This window comes from Antechinus flavipes, chromosome 2, assembly GCF_016432865.1.
Source record: "Antechinus flavipes isolate AdamAnt ecotype Samford, QLD, Australia chromosome 2, AdamAnt_v2, whole genome shotgun sequence".
NCBI classification, from domain to species: domain Eukaryota; kingdom Metazoa; phylum Chordata; class Mammalia; order Dasyuromorphia; family Dasyuridae; genus Antechinus; species Antechinus flavipes.
In genome coordinates, this window is record NC_067399.1 from 609,193,215 (window position 1) to 609,218,546 (window position 25,332).

General features: G+C 36.2%; 1 protein-coding gene across 11 annotated transcripts in view; it reads right to left on the reverse strand.

The window, feature by feature from the left end:
• The window catches only part of CPEB3 (cytoplasmic polyadenylation element binding protein 3), a 258,766-nt gene that overhangs the window by 40,405 nt on the left and 193,029 nt on the right, over window positions 1-25,332 (reverse strand). For all 11 annotated transcript variants that reach the window (XM_051981647.1, XM_051981646.1, XM_051981643.1 and 8 more), the window contains 2 exons: window positions 24,085-24,203; window positions 3,549-3,663 (listed from right to left, as the gene is read on the reverse strand). In XM_051981647.1, the coding sequence (XP_051837607.1) occupies window positions 3,549-3,663; window positions 24,085-24,203 (234 nt within the window). The remainder of the gene's footprint in view (window positions 1-3,548; window positions 3,664-24,084; window positions 24,204-25,332) is intronic.

Genomic DNA, 25,332 nt, shown 5'->3' on the forward strand with positions numbered 1-25,332 from the left:
CTGGGAATCCTAATAGTGAGAGAAGCCAAGGAAGTAATGGAGTTAAGAGTTATCCAGATGCGTAAAGAAGACAAAAACCTTTTTAGATTCAGCCAGCTAATGGAAATTCTGTTTAAAATGCTTTTGTATAGAGAATCTTCAAGTTTAGTGAGACTTGGAAAAGCAGGACATGCACATTGTATAACACCATTACTTTACAGTTTATTCAGAGAAGCCTGTCATCACCATAAAAGTAATGTGCTATTGCTTCCATCATGCTCCCTAGTCTGACATTTTCCCAGGCCTACTAAGGCCAATGAATAGGTTTCTCTTAGGTTTACCATTTTTGTCTCTTCCCACACTTTGAGTCTGTGAAGGCAGAGTTACTCTGATCAACAGGGTTCCTGAATTCTCTACTCCCAGGTAGTTAATGTGTAGGAGTAGTATAGAGCATCCATTTCCCCTAGAATTCAGACTTATTGTCTTAAAAGAGGTAGACAGGGAGAAATACATTTCAATGCAACTCAGAGAAAAATTATTGCTATTCTTTTTAATGGATATTTCCAGCATGTCTCATTAGTATTAGTCTTTTTGCTACTATCTCCCATACTTATATAACTGCCTTTAACTGTCTAAGTCTTCATTAAACCAAAACAACTTGAAAACAAAAAGCCTTTCAAAGAACAAATTGGTTAATTTTCCTGTCCTAACTCACGTGTCATTTCTTTAAAAATATCGATTTTTTCCTGTGGTTGGGTTTTTTTAAGCAGTTCATTCTGTTTAAAAAGATGGGACTCTACTCAGTCCCATAAATGTTAGTTCTGAGATTGACAACCCACTTTTTGGGAGTCCTTTGATATTAGATTCACTTTCTCCCTCATACCCCTAATATCTTTGCACATGCCCAGGAATGGCCATACTGAAGTGAGTGATCTTACTTCTTTCTGTGTACCTTTCCCCATAAATACTTGTTGCTTTTATTGCATGATAGCAACTAATCTGCTCAATGTTTAAGGAGTAATTACATTTTTGTAGGGGAATTGTGTTAAATGTGACATTACTTAATAAAGCTATGATGATTTCCTTTAAAACTCAATCTCTTCTCAATCTTCTTCTTTGCAATCTCAAGCAGTTGCTCCTTGGTATAAGGCTCAACACCTTCTTTACAGAGTACTATTAGAGTCAGGTACGTTCTCAGCAATCTGTCAGGTGTTGGCTATCAGGGTCTTCAACTTGAAATTCCAAGGCATTAAAAATCAGCCTAAAATCCATAACCAGTCTTGTTTTGTTAAGTCAAATAGCCTTTTTTTGGAGAGGATGGGATTTGGAGGAAGTTGGAGAATTCGATGCTAGGAACTTTGGCCCTGTTACTTTAAGAATAATATTCATATAATTCAAACCATTTTTCAAATCTAGATGACTAATAAAAAAATGGAACATGAAAATCTTTATAGTTGGTATATTGTCTAGAAAGGGGTATGAAGGACCCTAAATTTTATCATATAATTTGTCAAAAAAAAAAAAAAAACAACCACATTTTTTGAATCAGGAATTTTAAAATCAGCTTTTCTGACCAGAAGAGCTGCAGACTTTCACCTTAGGCCATCAGGGGAAGGAATGCTAAACTTCATCCAGATTGGTAAAGTACAGCGATAGTCAATGACTTAGTACCATTCCTTTCCCTCCCATCCCCCAAATCATCAAAGTGGGCAAGCTAAAAAATAAATGCTGTAAGGAAATAGCTTGTAAAAAATTATTACAATTATGATGTAAGTAAAAATATACATGGCAAAATAAAACTAATTCCACAATCTTGTACACTGGATTTCCCTTTAAGATAATTGCCTGGTGTCCCAATCAATCAATTTAGGAGAAAAACTACTTACTACTTATGCCTACAGCAATAAAAAATGCAAAATTGTTAATTATTTCTCTGGTGGCAATTCCCTAAAAGCCCACAAGGTGTACAATTCTATCAGTCCTAATCCCCAGACCCTCCTTTTCTCTCCAGATGAGGAAATTCAATTCTTAAAGTGAAAATAAGAAAAAGATACACCCTTGAAAATTTCTAGCCACTCTATGAGTAAAAGTCTTTGCCACCCAGAAAGCAGAAGATCAATAAATAAGTTTAAGTTATGTCTCATAAATTATGTAATCAACTTTGTTTGGCTTAGAAATAATAGGTTGCATTTTTCTTCATCCTGTAAATAGAATTTTCTTTGACTGGAACATTACTTAGCTCAGTTTTGTTTTGCTCTCCTATATTTGAAATTAGAGTGCTGCAGAGGATAAAGAAGAGGTTTCTCTTTTGGCTTGCTGATATTTCTCAAGTTTTCTGTAGGCACAATGTGAATCAAGATATGATGATATATGATGAAATTACATGCTTCCTGGTCATATGCTACAAATGTAAAATTTATTCTTCAAACAGACTTCTGAAACTTTTTTCCTTTCCTATAGAGATTTTAAGTAAGCATTTTTAAGGGAAGAAATAGGAATATGGGTCTTAAGCAGAACTATCAGAATTAGAATAAAGTCTTGAAACCAAAGAGAAGTGAAATATCTTTCCACAATTTATTTTGTGATGTTTTCTCTAAATTTTAATGTTTTCTAATCTAATTATCTGCAAATATGAATGTATATTTGTGTTAATCATGTATATTTATATGTATTATATATATGGACACACAATGGGGGATGTTTTTGCATTTCTTGAAACTATAAGCATATCTCATCAATGTTATTTCCCCCTATAATTTTATTTTGTGCACAAAGTACATTATTATAAGTGCTTTAAAAATGTTTTAAAGAATTAAGTTAGTTAGTGTAATTATTTCCCATGAAATAATGTTGATTAGGGTTTATTATTTATTAAGTCTGCTTTAAGGATTTAAATTTTAAATTTATTATTTCAGCATCACTTCACTGACCCTACCTATAATTACAATAAACATAGGAAAACAATTTCACCATTAAAAGTTTTTTTTTAAAGCCAAGTTTAAAACTAGAAATCAAAACCAAAATTAAAATTCCCAGAAATAAAAGTGTATTTGTAAACTTCTCAAGTCTGAGAAACAAAAACAAACTTATTTGCGAAGAGTTTCAAATCTGATTTCCTAAGACAGAATTTTTTAAAAGTAGAAAGCCTTACTACTACTTCAGATGACCAGGTGCTATAGAATACTCAGCATTATTCCATAGCTCATTACTTACATCCTCTCCCACATAGGATACTGCAGCTGACCCATCATCTTGAGAAGTTGTGCAGACTGTAACTTTCTTAAGAAGTATGTGGCTTTATAAGGAAGCAGCAAACAGAATTCATACTTTTAAAACATCAATTCACTAAATAACTAAAGATGATTTCAGGAAATTCATTCTTGTGCATAGAAAATGGTGGATTCGGGCATCATATTCAGAATCTTGAGGCAGGCAGCCAGGAAGCCAGGCCAAACTGGCTCACTTTAGAAAGTGGACCAACCCACAGCCTTCTTTTTAGATGCTGCATACAGCAGATGGGGAAACCTGGAAAATATTTAAGACTAAATGTTTTTACTATTTCCACTCACCAGCTCGAAGGGGTCGTGGAACTCCCCCAACAAAGATAGTTTTTCTGGGGTCCAAAGGCTGAGAGCCATCCATTACAAAGTCACTGTCACTTAGGTTCCATGGTCGAATTTGCACCTGAAAAAAAGTTGTTTACTTGGTCCTTACTTCATTTCCAGCAACCCCAATGAGAATAAGTTGATTCTAACGACAAACCCACTAAATTTTGTGAATTTTATAGTATATTTAACACAGTTTGACTCCAGTAGAACAGAGTTCACTTCACCTGCATTTTATTTCCTACTAGAGAGGGTTTTGAGGGTTCCATGCAGAAGCACCAAATATTCCCCAATGAATCTCTCAACCCACCACGGATTCATCTTTGGGAGACTGTAGGTCAGGAAAAAATAAGCTTTTCCTGACATTTTCCAAGTAGAGGCAGTAGAATCACGGCCTCTGGTTTGCAACCAAAATCTATAGTGTTTTCCAGTCAATTTCTCATTAGCCACTCTGATGGAGGAGAACAAATTGCTTCTGGATTATTCATGCAGCTGGCTTTGTAATTCACATACCTCTAAAAATAATGAAGGCATACGGCAAGAAGATTAATGTGTAAGACTCATTAACATTTAACAAGTTAACACACAGTCACAAACACAGATACTGAACAATTAAGGAGTAGGGTTACTGCCTTTTGTTTCATAAGCATTTCTTAGGCCTGTCCTCCTCAGTTCAAAACCTAAATTCTCAGGGATATATCACTTTGCCAGTGCTGATGGTAGCAAAGATTTTCAGAGTAGCTAATAATTCCCCCCTAAGATAATTTCTGTGATTTCCTCCTCTAATTTGCTTAAATTCTTATATCTGTATATGTGCTTATCTGGTAATTTGATTAGATATTAACATATGTAAAGCATTATATAAATGCTAGTTATTACTACTATTAATTTGATCATAGACATGCTTACAGGCCATGCAGGATACCCGGGCACATCCAAATGTTTCCAAAATAAAAATCTGTATTTTTTACTTTTTTATAAGTCATTTCAATATGAGTGTTATGTAAAGGTAAATTCAGTTTTAATTCCTTTAGTTTAATAAATCAAACAAATACCCTTTGAATAGTCAAATGTTCACCTTCAAAAGTTAAATTTCCTGGGTGCATACACATGAAATATATTCATGCACATGTTATGACCATCTCCTAATTATTAACAGCTACAGATTATAATTTGGAAGTTAACATTCCAACTCATCACTCTTCTCACTCATCTTTTCCATATGCTGGAAATTGAAGACTAGAGAGGTTTCAAAGGAATTCTTCTATCAGATCCCAGTTGAGCATCTTTACTTCTAAGGGAAAATTTCCTATACTCTGCTAATGGAAATTTACTAAACTGAAACTTTGATACCTTTCATCTAAAAGTCATTTTAAAATGTTTTCCTCTAAGCTTCCAAATCTAACTTAATATCACTTTAATTTAAGATTCACTGGCCCAAAGGATCATAGATTTTAAATGGGAAGGGAACTCAAGGGTCCCATAAACTGAATTAATTGCTTTAAATTATTTAAGATAATTTTTTAAATCCCTAGCATTTCATTATTACTTATCTCAGTCTACTAGTCATATTAATTCATTAGAGAATTATCAAATTATGTCTTTTACCTAGACAACTTTTAAATCAACATTTTGAAAGCTTCATTTTGGCTGAAAACAGACTAAGCATTTATTAAGCACCTAAGCATTTTGTACACAACACTGGCAGGTACAGTGATTGGGCTACTTTTTTTTTAAACAAAGGATAAAAGACGAACTCTGCAAGAGTTTAGAAATCCTTCTCTGCATGATTCTGATGGAAATAAGAGATGGATGATGCTGAATGTTCTAATGTTCTTTAAATGGATAGAGCACCTCATCTTTCTCTAGGACATCCATAAAAATCAAGTTTGTACACCTATTACAGAGATTCATATAAAATAACAACAATCCTCTTTCTCCGGTTTTTGTCCAGGAACACTTTTGGAAGATAACTCATTTACCAAAGACAGCCCAATGTCATCAATATCATCAAGGTGAGTTGCTTGGACGGAAATAAACCTGGCCAAGTCCTAAAAGCTACTATATAACTCATTCTCATTTTAATTCTTCTATATTAAATGATTTGCTGCTACTTAAAATGGATTATCCAGCAAAGGGAATGCTTTGAAATTTTATTTCCATCACTGAGACAAGGAAATTTTCACTAATCTTTACATACACAGTTATTTTGTGTAGGCTGGGACATTCCATCCAGATCCTTCACACTAAATCTCCCTGAAGAGTCTTCTTGCTGAACTATTTAAACAAGTTACTTTTGCCCATTTCTTTTAGTATTATTGTTTTATGAATTGTATAAACACGTGCATTTAATAAATCTTCCAGATGTCTTTTGCCTTTAATTATCAAAACCAAGGACTTATATCTTCCTGATATTCTAAGAAGTTGTGTGTTTAATGTTAACAACGAAGAAAAAAATTAATTTATATGGCATCATAAGTCCTTTCCTCACAACTATGTGTGGTATGAAGGTACCATCCCCTTTTCAGACACAAGGAAACTAAATTAAATGCTTTGCCAGGGTCATATAACCAGTTAAATAATAGTGATTGAATCTAGGTCTGGCTCCTAGAGGAGCATTCTTTCTACTATATCACAAAGCCTCTCTCATTCTTAGGTGACATCTCTTTTGTGTATACAGTCCAGCAGATACTATGTGTGCCTCCTCTCACACACAGTCTTTCTGTTTACCACATTAACCCTATTATAAGCAGGCTCAGGATCTGGCAAGAGGGTTTACACATCATTTTATATAATGGAGAGTTAAAAATGGAGCAAAAGACATTTGTTTAAAAAAAAAAATCCACAACACAAGTAGCTTCCCTCTTAAAGAAAGCCTTAATCATGGAAACTGTGGCCACTTCCCATTACTGCACTTCCTTTCTCCCCCTCAAAAGAGCTAATTCACCAACTATCATGGTTGAATTCAATGATGCTCTTAGAGAGCCCCTATAACATCACTGTCATCCCAAACATAGACAGATATGAGAATACACAGGGTTCATCTGATTCTCACATTATAGATCTGAAAAGCTGGGAGGACAGGAGACAAGTGTTGGCTGATAGGGTCTATTTATATACCACATAGTTCAGGACTGCTATCAGAAAGCAGCTGTGATGAGTGCCATAGTTCCATTATTTATGGCCTCTTCCTGGAGAAGTAATGACAGCACCAGCTTTTCTACCACATAGCAGCACAGCAGCTCAAGAGAACGATTTCAAACTACCCTGTGATGATACCATCAAGTTCAGTCAGCTCTTGCCTTTCTGTCAGGCATAGATTCCCAGGAATAGGTAGATATTTAGCCTTTTTCCTTTGAAAAAATTACTCCCATATAGAGGTGCTCACTATTGCATAAGGCAGCTTTTTTTCTCTCCCTTTCTCATTAGTTTTTGGTGGTTATTTTCCAGAATAGTAGAGCCTTTAGCATTTTGTCACAAGTTACTAGGGTTGAGATGATTACCTTTTTGCCACTGTTAAATAAAAAGGCTTTCCTTTTAATATTGACATGTAAATTCAGTGACAACACTTTACATTTCTGATATTTGCTGCCACAACTCAACTGTCCCATACTATTCTTTTCATAGTTAAAATATTTTATGTTCATTTAGGTAAGTAACCTGACATAACTTTGGAAACATTAATTATAACAAATAACAACAACAACACTATTGTCCTTTGTATAACATTCTAAGGTTTACAAAGTAGAGGTAAAGGATAGCTAAGGTCAACAGCTAGTAAAGTTACACCCAGAAAGAGGAATTCCTGCATGCCACCAGTACATCTTTTTTTTCCTTTTTAAATTTATAGATTATATTTTGTTTTGCTCTGACACTTTTAAGTAGATACCCAAGCAACCAATTACAAATTATTTCCAAAAAAATTAACTAAAACCTCATAATGGCAACATCTTAAAGCATTGGGGGCCTCCTGTTCTTATTTTGATGTCCTTAAAAATAAGATTTCTTCATGTAGCCCTAGGACAAGTGCAGCTGCTAAAAATTTAAACAACCAGTTTTCTGGGGTTAAAAAGTACAGAAGACATATTATTAATTTTAACCTCATTATTAACATTTTCTCCATCACTTTCTTATACAATCAACAAGATAAATCAAGCTCTGATTTCTGGCATTTGCTGATTTCCAAAATGTAAATGATCACAAGGAAAATTTAAGTCAAAGCAAGCTCCCAGCACTCCCCTACCCTGGAATCACTTAAGCACTCACCAACTGTTAACTTTGGGACTTGCATAGAAATGAACTACTTAGACTGCTCATTCTAAATACATTATATAAATTTTCCTAGATATGGTTTTATGTGGATGCTGCCTCTTTTAAGAGATATCACAAGGCTTTTCTGCTGCCTTCTCATGTACTTGTTAGTTATGACTCTCCATAAAATTTACAGATCCATGATTTAACATTTTAATAGTAATCATGAGCCATTTGAACTACCTATTGTCTTTCAAATTCATTCATTCTCTCTCTCCCTCTCTCTGTTTCTCTCTCTCTCTCTCTCTCTTACACACACACACACACACACACACACACAGGCTTACCTTCTTTTCATCCTCCAATGATGTCTCATACAGTGATGTCAAGCTCAAATAAAACCAGATCCCTGTTGGCTGCATATTGACTTAGAAAACCACAAGTTAACATTATTTATGTTGTACTGAATTTTATTTTGTTAAACATCTGCCAATTATATTATACTCAGGAATTTTACAGCAACTTGCCACCGGTGAGTGTGACAACTCTGCCTTATACCATATCTAGTGTACAATTCATCATTAGTAATGTGTGGCAGTCTACATGTCTTTCGTGCATCTTCCCATTGCCTTTTGTGTTACTTGTAATTTTTATTTTTCTGAAAGCTCCAAACCATATGCAGCATTCATTGGAGAATTGGTACTAAAGAGCAATGCTCAATTTCAAATCTCCCAAAAGTTAACACAGATGCGTATTTTCTTCTTATTTAATTCTGGGCCCAGATCAACATTCATCTGCAGTACTTGGTGTCAAGATATAGATACTGATCAACTAAATTTAATGACTAGATATCTGTCTTGAATAATAAGAGATTTTTTTCTACATGGATAGTTATGTGAATCAATCATTTGCAAAATAGCAAGGGTTTCAAGAGCACAACTCAATGTAATTGGACAATCACCTATAATTAAGAGCATTTGTACTTCTACTTCAATAAAGAGCCCCTTGGTTGGAACGTTTTGCAGGTCTTGTTTTGTGTTCCCATATTGTGTCCACCAGTGTTATGCCTCCTTGTTTGACACTCCTCTTGAAGTTAATTAGCCGTGAACAAATCATTTCCATGGGTGTATACTGCCATTGTCTTGTACAATCTTGGTGTGCATATGGGAGATAATATGTTTGAAAGCACCTTCAAGAATGCAATTGTCTTTAGTCAAATGCTTCCCCACCCCATGCTTCATTTCTCTACCTGAGGGTGAAAGACTTCTTTACTCATTCCATGTGGTTAAGTGTGAACCACCCTTCTCTGCTCTTTTTAGGCCATGTGACCTCAAGAAACAGCTTGAGGTTTGAAGCCTTTTCCATTCCAGGTGATCAGAGTAGTGCAACTCTTCTGGGACCTTAGGAAGCCAAGGTGATCCAGGAAATACAACCAGCCCAGCAGTGAAGTCCTCGGGGACTTTGGATTGAATTTGGCGAGATTTATGCTATTAAGGAACTGAGCTATGAACCTATTCAATCTTCCCCTCTATAGAGAGCTAGGTAGCACAGAACCTAATAAGGTAGGCCTTATGCCCCCAGATAATGGGAAAAAGACATGTTTGTATCTTTATTTTTTCAATATATTTGAAGCAAATATCCTTTTATAAAAGTTTTTTTTTTTAAATCAACTCAACAAAAGACAAAATAGTCTGTTACCCACCCAGTCAGTTATATGACCACAAAGATGTAGTCTGTTGTAAAACAAACAAAAAAAACCCCGTAAAAGTCTGTTTGCCTTTGTGCTTTTTCTTCATGAATAACCTTAAAAGTATGGAAAGGTCAAATATTTTTAGAGATGTGAAAAAGAATGAATGTGGATTGGTAGTTGCTGATATTTCCTTGGTTACTCTTTAATTTTTTGACAGGAGCATAATCTGTGATTTTTATGACTGTTTAAGTCTTCCTCTACTAGAAATACTGAAATTTGATTTATTGGAGACTGTTAATTTGATTTATTGGAGAAAGTTAAAGTTAAAAAATCCAGCATGGTCAGACCCAGCTGAACCTTATTACCTTAAATATCAACATCACTTCTTCAGGAAATATTTTGGGTGCTTAACTGGTTTCATCCAAGGTGAGCATTTCACTGTCATCACCAATTACACATTCTTTGGAGATTTGTAGGAAATAACATGCTTAGAAAATGTATTGTTTAAAGTAGATCTCTGAATGGTTCCCATCCTCTAGAGAAGGTTTCACATCGTGAAATATACCTTTATATTATCTAAGTAGCTGATTGAGTTCTGAACCAGTCTTCTCTTTCATCCATCACTTTATTTGCAATCTTCACCATGCCTGGTGCCCCACATCAACAAAGCTATTTTATATATTAAAATGAATATTCTCCTTTCCAATAAAGTTTAAAGAATATAAATTATTACTGTGAACAAATGGCAGGTAAGGTAGCCTGAACAACATAAGCCATTAAAGTCCTTTATTCTCAATAGGAAAGCAAGGTTTGGGACCCCAGGAGTAATTATAAGTTAAATAATTATCAAAGCTTTATAATCAAATATGACATTTTCTCATTTAGTTCTTTATCAGTCTAAGGGAATTACATGCATTGGAATGCAATTATAAGAGCTAAGAGTACACACAGTAAATGTAAATGCAGACCCTTCTCATTAACAAGTTTTCTGACTACATTATATTTAGGATGTAGTACTAGAACTCCAGAGATAAACATTAGACCACTGCTATTAAAGAGAAAAATACTGTTGCTATCTATAAATTTCAAGATATAGCTTTGACTCTCAAAATCTAACATAATGATGTAAGTAGTGGAAAAACATGAAACTTAGGAAAGAGCAGCCTAATTTTAATAACAGCGATTAAAAAATCCATACTTTCACAGTGTTTTATTTTTCTCTTATAAATTTAACTGAGGGGTTTGCACATGTTCTAGAATCCCCATTCTTCATACCTGCATTGTTTATAGTATGATTAATTCCACCTACGGCATTATTTCTCCTACATTACATCCTCATTAACCTCTCTTTCTTTTCTTCTATCTCTCTGAATTGCTGCCTGACTACCTCAAGAAAATCTTTGTCCATTCCTTCACTTGATAAGAGAAGTACCCCTAAATCATTACTGCCAAGTATAATAGTAGGGTACAGTTGATATATTTGGAAATGAAAAAGAAAACTGTATTAAGCAGTCATCTATGCCATCAATCTCAAAAGCCCTTCAAAGTGCTTAATCTCTTTCTGAATCTTTAATATCTCTCTACTTGCTCATCCTATTCTAATTAAACATCAATACCAGAATTCAAGAAAAATAAATTACATTTTAATTTGGCTTGGCCAAATTATCCATATCATAATAGAATCTTTTACTTTTTAAAATTATACACATATAGTATTTCAATTATGTTGACAAGGATGGTTTTGCTAGTAAATCTACTGATCATATAAGCACAATTTCTTTAAGAAGCCCTGCCTAATACACCTATTAGGATCCAGCCTTTCTTTGTTGTATTTATTCTGGATATATTTATGTGTATGTGCACGTCTCAAGAGAACAGAAGCTCCTTGAGACAGGTGATTGTCATTTTTTGTTTTTATATTTCCAGGGCCCAGTGCACTTCCTGACACATCACAGAGGCTTAATACCTGTTTGGTGGCTGACTGCTTTCTATAGGAAAATCTTTTCATGATTCTGAAATGCCAATTTACAAATCAACTTTGAGAATAAACCTGAGGGTCAAACCTGCCTATATGCTTACAATGTTAGCCCACCATTTCAAATGTGACAGAGATCTTGGAAAAAGGGAACTATGGGAATTCTTTGGTATAATTCTCCTATCATAAGATATTCGGCTGATGGTTGATGATACTGTTCATGGCAGCTCTAAGATTCATTTTGATAATTAAGCTCAATTAAATTAATTTACTAGGGCATTCTTGCCCTGGAACTAAGATGATCTTTAAGCATTCTGAGGACTTGGGGTAGAGGGCATGGTGGCTAAAATAAAACTGGTAGCCTGAATGAATCAGCAGGACTCAAGAGTCTTTGCTAATATCACTGCAACAGCTGAGTCAGAGGGCTTAAGGAGTTGGCCATAACCCAGCCTTTAGCAACTCTATTTTAAGTAGCGTGACCCTTTTGGAATGGGGGTGGAAGATAAGGACATTTTTTTAGGGCGTTATCACCATACTAGTTTGTGTTTGGGGGAGGCACTCCACAACATTCTTCTGGTATCTGGGAGTCTAATAATCTTGATGGATGATACATGTATGGTGAATTTAAGCTTTTCAAAGCATGTTCACACGTAATTATGGCATTGGATCCCGGATTTCCCCATACTATCAGAGAACTCCCTGCAAACCACCCATGTAAGTAGCCACCCAGTTGTCAACACTTATTTTTAGATCCTAGTAATGGCCTATTATTCCCATTTGCTATTTTCAATCCTGCTTAAAAAAAATACAAAAAACTTTCAACATTTGTTCCTAGGATGAGAGATGTTTGTTTTTGTTTCTTTTAGAGGAGGGTTTGCAACATTTCAGCACCCTAGAGTTAGAGGGGATGGGGATGGAGGGAGAAGGGTGGCAGGAAAGAAAAATTGCTTATAAGGGCAATCAATAGCTACAGCTTGCCCATTAATTAGGGCCATCACCACAATTCAGAAGTGATTGTCCTCGGACTTCTCGTAGGTTTCCAAGGTCTAATCTGGCCAAGGAAGAAAGTTACAGAATTCTCTGACCAGAAATCCTTCCCCTTTTCTCTCATACCAAGAAGATTTGAACTCCAGAAAGAATCAGAAATGAACTGATCTATTGAGAAAGCTACTCAGACTAGCAGAAGTCTTCCTAGGATAGAGGGAAGCCACACGAGTTCCCTTTAGCTTACCTTTGAGTGTATTTGAACCTCAAGAGCTGACAGAAACATCCTGAGGTTACAAATGGGTTCTGAGACCCAAGGACGTTTGTACCAGGGCTAGGGAAGCCTCCTTGGTTGTCTGTCATGCTCCATCACTGCCAGTGTTGTAAGGAAGAACAGCAGGCCATGATAATACTGCTGGAATCCTGCCAGCTACTGATTAATTATTCAAATGGGGCACTCTGGATACTGTTACATAATGTTTCCAAACCTAGGACTGAGTTCATGCTTTTAAAAAACTACACCATGAAAAGTGTTCTAGATAATTTGGTGATTAATGGTATGTAGTTTATGAAAAAACATATAAGCTACTTTACAAAAAGATCATTTCTGATGATCAGGAGATAGCAATGTCACAACGTGGTTTCCTCAAGCATTGCCTGTCCGTCTGGAAAGCTTGGCTGTTTTCCTCCACTCCGTAACTTTATTCTTGGGCTCAATTGCCTAAGGGATATTGTTCTTACAGATATTTTGGCTCCCTATCTTCCAATAGGATTTACAAATTTTTAAAATATTTTTATTTAGTTATTTTAATAAGATTAAAGTTAAGCACTGATGAGTGTGTATTTTGAAGACTACAGTGATAGTGACATTCTAATCAGGACTGGTCAGCTCTGTTCGTAATCCCAAATGTGACAAAGAATTCTTTAAGTATCTCAAGTGAGAAGACCCCTAGTCCTGGCTTCATCTCTGACTTATTAGCCAAGAACTACAAGCAAGTCACAAACCTCACTAATCCTCATTTTCCACACTTACTCCATAATTCATATTCCATGCTTACCTGCCATGGTTACTGCTGTGAATGAAGAGCTTTCCTAAACAAGTACAATTTTTTAAAAACTGTAACCAATTTGTTAAAAGTGATGATAAGTCATCTTAAGGGTGACTTCAACTTCTACGCCTGGCTTAATGATGATAAAATTTATCTGTTAAAATGTCAGAAGGAATATACAAATCAAGGAGACATGTGTGGATTTTCATCTGCAAGGGTTCCCCTCATGCCTGAACTTCAATGCAAAAAGATTTGCTAATTGCAATTTGGTCATAGTGGCCATTTGCCCAGGTCCCTTTCCTTTCAACTTCTTTTCTCTGGCTCTCTAGAAAGATCATCACACATCTTTCTCAAGAGATTTAAATTCAGGTTTGTGAGAGTGGTTTGGACTGAGTATGAATGGTTGCTTCAGCTTCCACAGCTGTCTTGCCAGTGTCTTTGAATGCCAGGACTGCAGCGTGACCTCCTGACTTCTTCCTTGATGAGACTGATGAGATACAGGAGGAGGAGAGGCAGGAAATACCAAATCCATGTGACTGAAGTGATGATGTCTCCCCGAAAGAGCCTAAACAAGTGCTTTTTAATGGAGAGTCCAGTTATTTTTTAGGCCACTTGGAAAGAGTGAACATAAATTACCAGCTCCTCTTAAAAAAGAAAAGAACAAGATGGTCTATGAAATGGTCTAGAAAATTCAAATAGTTTTCACAGGATAGTTATCCATTTGCCATGCTCCAAATCCGCATCCACTCTCATCATTCCCATGTTTTCTTAATGCACTAACATAATCACTTCCGCACCTCTTACATTAAGTAACTTTATCCAAGTAACTATAAAAAGTGTCAAGGATAGCTATCCAGGAAGAGAAAGTCTTTTACTTAAGCCACTGAGCTTCTGATCCAAAGTAGCTAATTCAACTGACCAAGATATTCTAGTATGTGGCACATTTGTGGCACTTCTGGACCCTCTGATAACAAATCAAGGTTTGCAAGGGATCGACTTGCTGCTTAGAATTTCCCCATGGACCTAATATATATGATGTCAAACCAAAAGAAATCAAACTCTTCCAGGATCTGAGGGACAATCTGGGAATGAATGGAACACTTTCAGGTCATTATAAGCTCTTTGTGTCCACTAAATTTGGCTTGAAAAGGATTTGGCTCACAAACAGACTGATGTTAACACCATCCATAAAAGTCTCTGATAGGCTAAGTCATCCTTTAGCTTTCCTCCAAAGGCCAGTTCATGTGCCTTTACATTTTCAAGCCCAGTGCCTGCACTTAATCAACCCCTCTTTCCCCACTGATTCAGACTGTCTTGCTCTTTTAACTCCATAATATTACTTAGCACTTTGTTTTTTATAGTTTTTTTTAATTTTCCCAAATACATGTAAAGATAGTTTTCAACATTCACCTTTTGCTTAAAACCTTGTGTTCCAAATTTTTCTTTCTCCTTCCCTTCTGCCTCCCTCCTCTATACAATAAATAATCCAATAAAGGTTAAATATGTGCAATTCTTTTATACATATTTCCATATTTGTCATGCTGTGCAAGAAAAATCAGATCAAAAGGGGGAAAAACAAGAGAAAGAAAAAACAAGTAAACAAACAACAACAAAAGGTGAAAATACTAAGCTTTGATCCACATTAAGAATCCATATTTCTCTCTGGATGTGGATGGCTCTTTCCATTACAAGTCTATTGGAATTGCCTTGTATCACACCTCATTGTTGAAAAAAGTCAAGTCCATCACAGCTGATCATCACATAATCTTGTTGCTATGTACGATGTTTTCTTGTCACTTCACTTAGTATCAGTTCATATAATCTTTTCAGGCTTTTCTGAAATCAGTCTGCTGGTCATTTCTTATAGAGCAATAATATTCCATTATATTCATATAGCATAACTTATTCAGCTACTCCCCAACTGATGGGCATCCTCTCCATTTTCACTTCCTTGCCACTACAAAAAAAGGGCTGCTACAACCATTTTTGCACATATTGGTCCTTTTCCCTTTTTATGACCTCTTTGGAATACAGACCTAATAGAGAGAGACTGCTGGATCAAAGGGTATACACAGTTTAATAGCCCTTTATGCATAGTTCCAAATCACTCTCCAGAATGGTTGGATCAATTCACAATTCCACCAACAATATATTAGTGTCCCAGTTTTCCCACATCCCCTCTAACATTTATCATTACTATTTTTTCTGTCATTTTAGCCAATCAGAGAAGTGTGAAATGGTACCCCAGAGTTGTCTTAACTTGCATTTTTCTAATCAATAGTGACTTAGAGAATTTTTTCATATGACTAGAAATGGCTTTAATTTCTTTATCTGAAAACTGTCTGTTTATATCCTTTGACCATTTCTCAATTGGGGAATGTTAACACCTACTTTATACTTACTTGTGTATATGTTGTATTCTCCCTTCTCCCTCCAGTGGAATGTAAGCTCCTTGAGGGGAGGATATATTTCATCTTTATCTTCATATTTCCCAAAAGAGAATCAAGGTACTTTGTACACAATAGGTGCTTAATAACTGTTTGAGGAATGAAGTGAAGAAAATCCTGGTTCATCAGGTTTTTTTTGTTCAAATATTTTAAGATGGCCAGGATTCACTACAATTATGTTATAAAGTACTTTATTATCTAAAAAGCACTTTAATAACAGCAAACCTCTGAGGCACATATTGTAAATATCATCCCAATTTTATACGTGAAGGCCTCCCTGAGGTTCAGTGAATTAAGTCCCTGGCTCATCATCACACAGCTAAGTAGAAGAGCTGCCATTTAAACCTAGACCTACCTTTGAGTTTAAGTCCATCATTCTATATGGAATATTAAAAGAAAAGTTTTTAAAACCAAATAAGAAAACTGACTTTGTTGTTGAATTCTTAGAAATAAGTCAAGAAGAAAACATTTATATTCTAGAATAAGTTTTTCCAATTAGAAAGTTTATTAACGATCTAGTCCAACCCTCATTTAGGTCAAGATAAATTAAAGATACTTGGTTAAAAGTCACACAGAGAATTTGAAGCAGTCAGAACCCAAACAATATTTAAGGATACTGTCTGAAGAACTCGGGGTTGGAAAATATCAATGAAATAATGTAATTCTATCTTTGATTAACATGAGGAATTTGAGTACATTTATGCCTTACTTTTGTGTGGGGTAAGAAGTTTATTGAATTTGGCTTTAGATGCCCTATGAGGTTCTTTTCCAACCTTCACTAGCTTGTTACTACAGAGGATTTGCTATCTGTTTCTTCTTTCTTACTTAGGCTTAAGATTTCTGCATGGGTTTAGGGTTCAGTAAATGGAGTGTGTAAAATCTACTTTCCCAGGTCCTGACTTTACCTTTTACTACATCTGTATCTTTGGGTAAGCCATCTTACCAATTAGCCTCAGTTTCTCCATCCATAAAATGAGAATAGTACAATCCACCTACATCACGTAGTTTTAATGAGGATTGGATAAGAGTGAATGTGGTCATGTTTTGTTTTTTAAAAGTAGTATTATTAGCCGCATTTATAGAGGTGTTACACACACACATATACAAACAAACAAAGGCATTCCCAAATTAACTTTTCCAGACAAGTTCAGGTATTAGAGGAAAGGGAAGGAAAAGAGGGAGAAAAGAGACCTCAGATTCCCCTAAGGTAGAAGTTAAACTGAGGGCCTTGAAGGCTGCTTCTGGAAAAGAATAAGATCAGGCTGTTATGGAGGAACTAACCTGGAGTGTGGCCAAAAGGTTTCTGTGGAAGAAGCATGCTGTCACGTAGCTCCCATTTTAATTATTCATTCTTGCTAGCTAGATATAAAGTTCAATTGTTTCTACCCAATAAAGGAGTAAAAGTTCCAGTGATGTCCTCTAAATTTTGTTGCCCTGAGGCAAAGATGTATCAGCCAGCCTTAAGGACAGCATGTGTATAATGCCACAGAAGGTCAGAGGGTCTCAGTTGTAAATGGGGATGGCAACCACTATGGCATGCCTTTCTCAGATCAGCACCACAGACAGAGCACAGGACAGAGTCACAATATCAATTGGTTCCCATTAACCTGGCTATTTTTTATTGTTCTGCTGATCTAATCTGAAGCCGACCCTCTTAGCGACTCTGTGAATTAGGTACTATGGTGTTGTTAACCCCATTTTACAAATAAGGAAACTGAAGATGACAAAGTCATGATTATATAGCTAGAGAATGCTGGAGGTGGTAAACTGAAAGGTCCTCCTGATCTTAGGTCCCTATCCCTTATACCAAATTGAAACCCTAAATTGGGATCCCTGCTAGCCACATATTGACTTAGAAAACCACATATTAACCTGTTTTATTGTATTTTTATTTATTTTGTTAACCACTTCTCAATTACATTTTAATCTTAGTATGGTGGGCTGCATATTTAACAATTCTGCACGATGTCATGCTTATCTCTTCGTAAATATGTTTTCTATTATCCTCAAAATGTGCCTCATTTCCAGAGCCTAGATCAGTGCCCTATACAAAGCAGACATGGAAAATATGTAAATGGAATCAAGAGAGGAAAGAAAAGTGAAAAGAGTTTGAAGGAAGCAACAAATGGACCTTTCTATTCCCAGAGCATTCACTGCCTTTTCATCTACCCACCTACAGTCAATAATTCTGTGTGACCCACAAACCAACATGACTGGGGATATTTAAATTGTGCTCAGTGCTGTAGCCAAATAACACTGAAAGAATAATATGCTTAATAATTGCTGAGTGTGTTGTGGCTTAGTCATTTTTCAGTCGTGTCTGATTCTTTGTGATCCCTTTTGGGGTTTTCTTGGCAAAGATATTGGAATGGCTTGCCATTTCCTTCTCCATTTCATTCTACAGATGAGGAAATAGAGGTAATCAGGGTCACACAGCCTGTAAAATGTCTGAAGCCAGATTTGAGCCACCCTATAATAATTATTGTGCTACGTGGTAATGAGATATAAAAATTAATAACAACCATAAAAATAGCTAGTATTTATACAGTACTGTAAGGTTTGCAAGGAGTTTTACAAACTTTTTTTTCATTTGATCCCACAACAACCTTGACACATAGAAGATGATCTTCACTTTGCTGATGAGGCACATGAAGAACAAAGAATTTAAGTGATTTGCCTAGGATAACACAGCTACTAAGTATTTGAGGATGGATTCGAACTCCCAATCTCAACTCAAGGTCTAGCAATACACCACCTAGTTGTCTTTACAAAGTACTTTATAGAAATTAATAATAATAGAATTTATTACTGGAAAGATACATAGCTACCATCTAGTACAACCTCTTCATGTTACACATGAGGAAATTAAGAGGAATGAACTCTTCAAAAGCACAGAGACAGTAAGCAGCCAAGCTAAAACTGAAGGTATCGCTTCCAAAGCCCAAACTTATCTCACTTCATACTAGCCACCCAAGTTACTGTGTCTTGAATAGTATTATTTATATACCATCAGAACAAATATTTATGGGTAGAGTTAGGAGGAAAGGAAAGGGAAATGGGAATCACTTCTGATGCCCTCCAGAATATCCAAGAGATCTATTCCAGGAGGAACCCAGAGGTCAGGCACTCAATCATCGTCTCTCTCTTCTACTCCTTCCCCTCCTCCTGCCTTATCTCTGTCTCTCTCTTTTTGTCTCTGTGTGTGTCTCTCTGTGTCTGTCTGTCTGTCTCTGTCTCATTCACACACATACACACACACACACTCTTTTTTAATACAAGAAATCGACCACAGCCCTCAAATTCTCTAAGCTAGGCAACATGGATTCTCCTTATTTTGCTACCAGCTTCTTGCCTAGAGCTTACCACCAAACTGTACTAATCAGGGGACAAGGTTATTCTGCCTTATACTAAGCCTGGCCTGGACTTCTTCAATGTCCACCCCTGCTCTAGCACCCAGCACCTGTGAGTTATTCATACCTGGACAAAGTGAAAAAAACAGAGGCAAAAGGACAATCAGTATATATGATGATTACTACACTGCAAATAAAGATAGCACTACAAGACAACAAACTGAAGGTAAAAACCGGTGGACATTAGTATCAAACAATTACAGTTAAAACATACATTGTTCAAACCCAGTCCCTGCATCTCAGTCCAGCTCTCAATCCACTCTGCCACGCGCTCATCTTTGCCAATAACAATAAATCAGTGATAAAATGGATGAGGTGTACTCCTGATCATAATCATGCTATTCAGAAGATTTGCTTGTTGTTAGGGGAATATATTTTGTGGGGGCCTGAGGATTTGGGGATAAGGGTCTCTTGAAACAAAAGAGACATGGCTAGATAGGTGGTCTCCTCCTCTAGTTGTGGAAATCACAGCCTTCCATGCCTTCCCAACTCTTGTCCAAAAAATGCTGCATAATGAAAAGAATACTGGATTTGTGAGTCAGGGAAACTTGGATTTAATTTCATCTCTGATTAGTTGCATTACCATGAATAGGTTATCACTTCTGAGTCTTGCTTTCTTCACCAATACAACAGAAAAAAATATCTCTAGCACTAAACTCATAGGCTTGCTATGAGAATCAAATAAGAATGTATGTAAATGACATTATTATTATTATATCTTCCCATAAATCCTCCAATGTTAATCCACCATACATTAAGGGCTTCTTCTAAATGTTCTAAAAATACCTGCATAAAACCGTAGGACTGTTTTTGAAAAGAAATATCTGGTATATATCCAGCACTGGTGCTGAAGTCAGGAGAACCTGGATTCAGATCTGTTCTCAGACACTTACTAACTGTGTCACTTTGGGCAAGTCACTTAACCTCAACTGCTTCCCCCCACACAACAAAAAGAAAAGAAAATAAATGCCTGGGTAGTGGGCATTCCATGTTGGGAAAGAGGAAAACTACAAATGTTAGCATCTTCAATGGAGCTTGAGAGCAGGAAATATGTGAAAAGAAGGGGAGGGAAGCTGCCACTCATTCAGATCTTCGTGCTAGATATTAGAAAAGCAATCTAATAAAACTAATTCACAGAAAAAGAATAGGAATTCTTATTAAAGGGGGGGTATAGAATCAAGGTATATATTTGGAAAGAACCTCAGAGAATTCAACCTTTCCCTCCTTCCCCACCCACTTCCCTCGATTGTTTTTTAATATCTTAGGAAGCTGAGGACTACAGTATTTTATCCAAGATGGAGAGGTAAAAGCCACAGAGCCAGGACATGAAATTAGACTTGTTAAATCTAAGTCTAAATGTCTTTCTGCTGCTTCACAGTAAAAGTATTAGAGTTTTGATGGGGGTAGGGAAGGAAAGAATTAAGTGGGCTGCTGCCCTGGACATAGGTATTTAATAAATGTTTAACTGAAAAGTAATTTTGAAACTTGGAGCATGGACCACTTTGGAGGATGGCAGGCCTGAGAGGGGGTTATGGCAGTGGAGAAGGAACTAAGGATATCAGGACCCTGGAGTCCTGGGACTTGGAGGAAAGGAAATCTATGAAATTAAAGATAAAGAACACAGAAAAGGAGGTGTGGCTCCAAAATTTTTGATAGAGTTTCCATTCTCTGTCTTCTGGTATGTTTATAAAGTAGATGAAAGGCCTAGACAGGACTGAGCAGATTTTTACAGAGATCATAAGAATCTAAAAGGGTATCAGGAAGAACAGCTTGGATTGGAGGCAAACAGAGCCAGAGGAGGCTGAAAGTAGTTGTGAGACTAGAGTTAAGAGCAGTGGTTCTCAAAGTGTAGTGCAGTGAATCCTGGAGGGTCTCTGAAATCCTTTCAGAGGGTCTACAAATTCAAAATTAAATTTTTTTCTATTTATGATAAATATCTGTTATATAACTCATATAAACAAAAACTCTTTGGACATATTCTCAATAGTTGTTAATACCGTAAAAATACTGAGAAAAAGAGTTTGAAAACCACTGGTTAAGAGCAAAAAGGAAGGTAGGTTTGGGGCCAGTGGGCTTGGAATCTCAAACTGGGTCAAGATGAAGACTTACTAGCAAGTAAATAGAGTTGTGGGAGAGTGGTCTCAATCATGCTCTCCATAAAAAAAAAATCATTCAGCTATTTTATGTTAAGTGTTGGGTGTGAAGATATGAATAGAGTACACAATCCTCACCAGCTATGTGCAGCTGTGGCTCCAATGTAAAGACTTTATTCATGTTTCCCAAAGTAAAATATAAGACATAAATCTGAGGATACATACACACTATATTATTTCTATAATAGAAAACACCACTAATTATAGTATCATAGATGTAGAACCAGAGATCCTCTAGTACAACTGTCTCATTTCAGCCCGTTATGTGGTTTGCCCACAGGACAAACGAGCATGGGTAGCATTTAATCCCAGGCCTTCTGACTTCAAAGTTAGCTTATTTCTCTCTGTATCATACTGTTTTCCAACATTTTCAAGAATTAGTGCAGCCAATAGTATTAGATCTCTTTACAATAAAAACTATTTATGCTAATCTCCTGCAAAAAAGGCTATACTCTCTTACAATGTCAGGCTTCCTAACGGAATTTACCATATGAGATATTACCAGGCTTAATTCTAAGAACAACAATTCACACTGTTCTAACAGTTCAGGGTTTGCAAAGCACTTTTTTTTAACCACAATATTTGAGGTGAGTAGCACAAGAATGATTATTTTATTCCCAAGCTGTAGCTTGGAGTTAAGTGACTTGTCCGCAGCGATGGAGCTGATAAATACTGGGGCCAGAATGAGAACCTCAGTATTCTTGATTCCAAGTCCACTCTTCTATCCACTGTACCAAGTGGTCCTTCATATATGCTGCTGGTTCAGCCAGGTTTCTCTTGTCTTAGGCAGATTTTCCCCTCACAAGTATCCTCTCCAAAGTCATAAAAAAAAAAAAAAACAAGCTTCACGTTCAACACTATCTCCTCTGGAACCATGGTTTCTTTCATGTTCCTCTTTTGCTGATGAGTTAGGCTTTCATCCTAGCTCATGTCCACAGACACTACTACATGGAGATGGGAAGCAGGGGGGTAATTTTTAAAGGCAGTCTACCCAAAATATTCCTTTTGATACTCCACATTTGTGTTCACTTACTCCAACCAAACACTAGCTAATATTAAATCATTTTCTCTGTCATACACCTAAAGGGTAACACAAACCAGCTCTCAGCATTTAGGCATTTTGCTGAAATCCTCAGGTTCTTTCAGATAGTCTTCCAAAGTCTTTAGCACACTATTCAGATGAGAGATAAATACAAGCTCCTTCCTTTTACTTCTTGATCCTAGACCAAGCTCTATTTCTAGCTCCAAAACTTAAAACTCACCAATCAATCAAACTGCATTTCTGCCCCTTTTATTCTGACCTCTACTCAACATACAATTTTCATCAAGCTTTGTTCCACCCTATTACCCCTTAGATGCTAACTTGTTACTTAGCTCATGGCCCACAGTATTCAATCAAAGCCTACTGTCCTTAAAAGTGTCTCCAATGATTCTGCTCCTTCTGAATCCTCCCATAGGGAATTTAAATTTCTTGGCTTTTTATGCTATGGTTCTACAAGCATTCCTCTCCAAATCATCCTCCCAGTTAATTATGACTATGGATCATTGGTAAATTGACCTCTCTTCCTCTAAAGTCTGTGGTCTAATGTGATCACTCTTTGAAGATTACATTCTCATCCTCTACGACAAAGGTCCTTGAACCAATTGACCTAGAAAATCTAGCATTCTTTAATCCCCTGCCTATTCTTCCTGAGCAGTTCACATTTCTGGATAGGTCCTCCCTATATTAAAAATATCCCATTTCTGGTTGTATGCTTTCAAACAATGCTCCTATACTTTCATCCCTTTCCTTTGTCATATAATCAAGTACTTTTGATTCTCTAAATTCCTTTCTCCTCTTAAAATTGCATCTTCTCTACTACTTCTTCCTTAACTGAAGGAAGGTTTCCTCTCCTAGCAACTGCATTTCTCTCAACCTCTATGCCAAGGCAATCACAAACACCTAGCCACAGACTTTGAATAAATGATAGCACTAGAACCTGGTTTGTATTACATAACTGAGTGTTAAGTCCTAAAAAAATTTGACAAGGGTTAGAAAGTACAACACTGGCCAATTTTGATATTATATGTCTAATGCTTTGAGTTTTTAGAGGGTAAGGATGAGGTCTATGTAAATGACTTTGAACCAAATGTAAAACAGTAAACTGCATATATAAGCATGTAAATATTAATGATTATGATTATAATTTTTTAATTCTGCTCTGATCAAATTATACAAGATAGTTGCCAAGAATGCTGAAGATCACTATTACTTCAATCTACATTTTAATATCATTTACCTCACTAGAATCCTAAAATAAGAGACCATGACATAACTATTTATAGAGTGAGAGAGATCCAAAGAAAGCAGAAAGTCCTCAATAATTTGCCATTAGCTTTTCAACACCTAAGCTGCAATTCTGCTGCATGCAAATATTATCCTAGATAAGAGGATCCCAGTATCAAGTGATACAGTTCCAAAGAAGAGAAGAGCATCCATTCATTCCAGGTCCACATGCACTCTGGAATGAACAAAGGAACAGTTGGCTGAGAATTACTTACCGGTTTATCTTTTATGGTGGGACTTGACACACACAGGTAAAGTTTACCATCTTCTTCTAGACAGGCATCTATCAAAGCTTGTACTGAGCTTTCCTCCTGGAACAGCAGAAAGGCATAGCCTTGGAGAAAAACAAATCAAAAAGGAGAGAAAGAGGAAATCAGCAAATACATCAGAGAAAGGCTTTTTTATTTTAACCTCCTAAGAACCATTAATAGCACAGAGACTTTAAAACTTACAATGAATATTTCACTAAATTGATCTTGGGGATACTTTCTTTAACCAAGGGCCAGGACTGGCCATTATCTAGCTAATAAACAACACCTACTCGCTTCCCAAAATCCATCTAGCTCCATAGTTCCAAAGCTTCTTTTGGACTAATTCCTTTTTTTGCTTTCTTCTCCTAAGGCCTCTGAAATCACACAAGTGAAAACCCACTGTTTATTGCTAAAAGATAGAGCCACAGTTTCTGTTTATTATGCCCAATTGTTTTTCTTTGTTAGGGCCAGGAATGGAGTATATTGGGTATATATAGTTGATGTTAAAAAAAAAAGTTTCAATTGTTCCCCCCAATAAGCTAAAAAACTACCATCGCCACTCACTGCTTCCTCTCCTTACTGATTCTTAGTGGTGGGAAGTACCCAAATAGACATTCTCCAAGTAGAATAGCACTACTGAGAGTTTACCAATGAGATAGGGAGACTCAGGACTAAAGCAAAATTCTCTCTCCTGGCTTTTTCTGTGCTAAATTCCAAAGTAGGAAAAGTGATCACAACCCAAGAGACTTGTTCTGAAGGAGTAAAAAGATATAACCACTGGGAAAAACTTTTCATTGTCTTTCTAGTTACCTTCCTTAGCAATAGAGTATGTACATTTTGAGACCAATCCACTTATGTACATAGACAGATCTGAGTATATCCTCAGATCTCAAACTTGCACAAGGGTATTTTCAGATGTAAACTACAAAAAGGGCTACAAAAAGGATTTATTTATATTATCCTTTATTAAATATATTATTTTCCCCCTTGAGTATAATTTTCTTTCCCCTTTTATAATCCTTTGCATCATAAGTCCTTCAGGGAGAAGGTCTAAGTTCTAGAAGCTTTTACCTTCAAATACATCTAACCATACAACCCATCTAAACCATCTATACATTTAAATATATGTGTGTGTACAGATACATAAATTATATGTAAATTTGATGTATAAATTTCATTAATATATACATGCTAGCCTAAAGCAACTGAAGT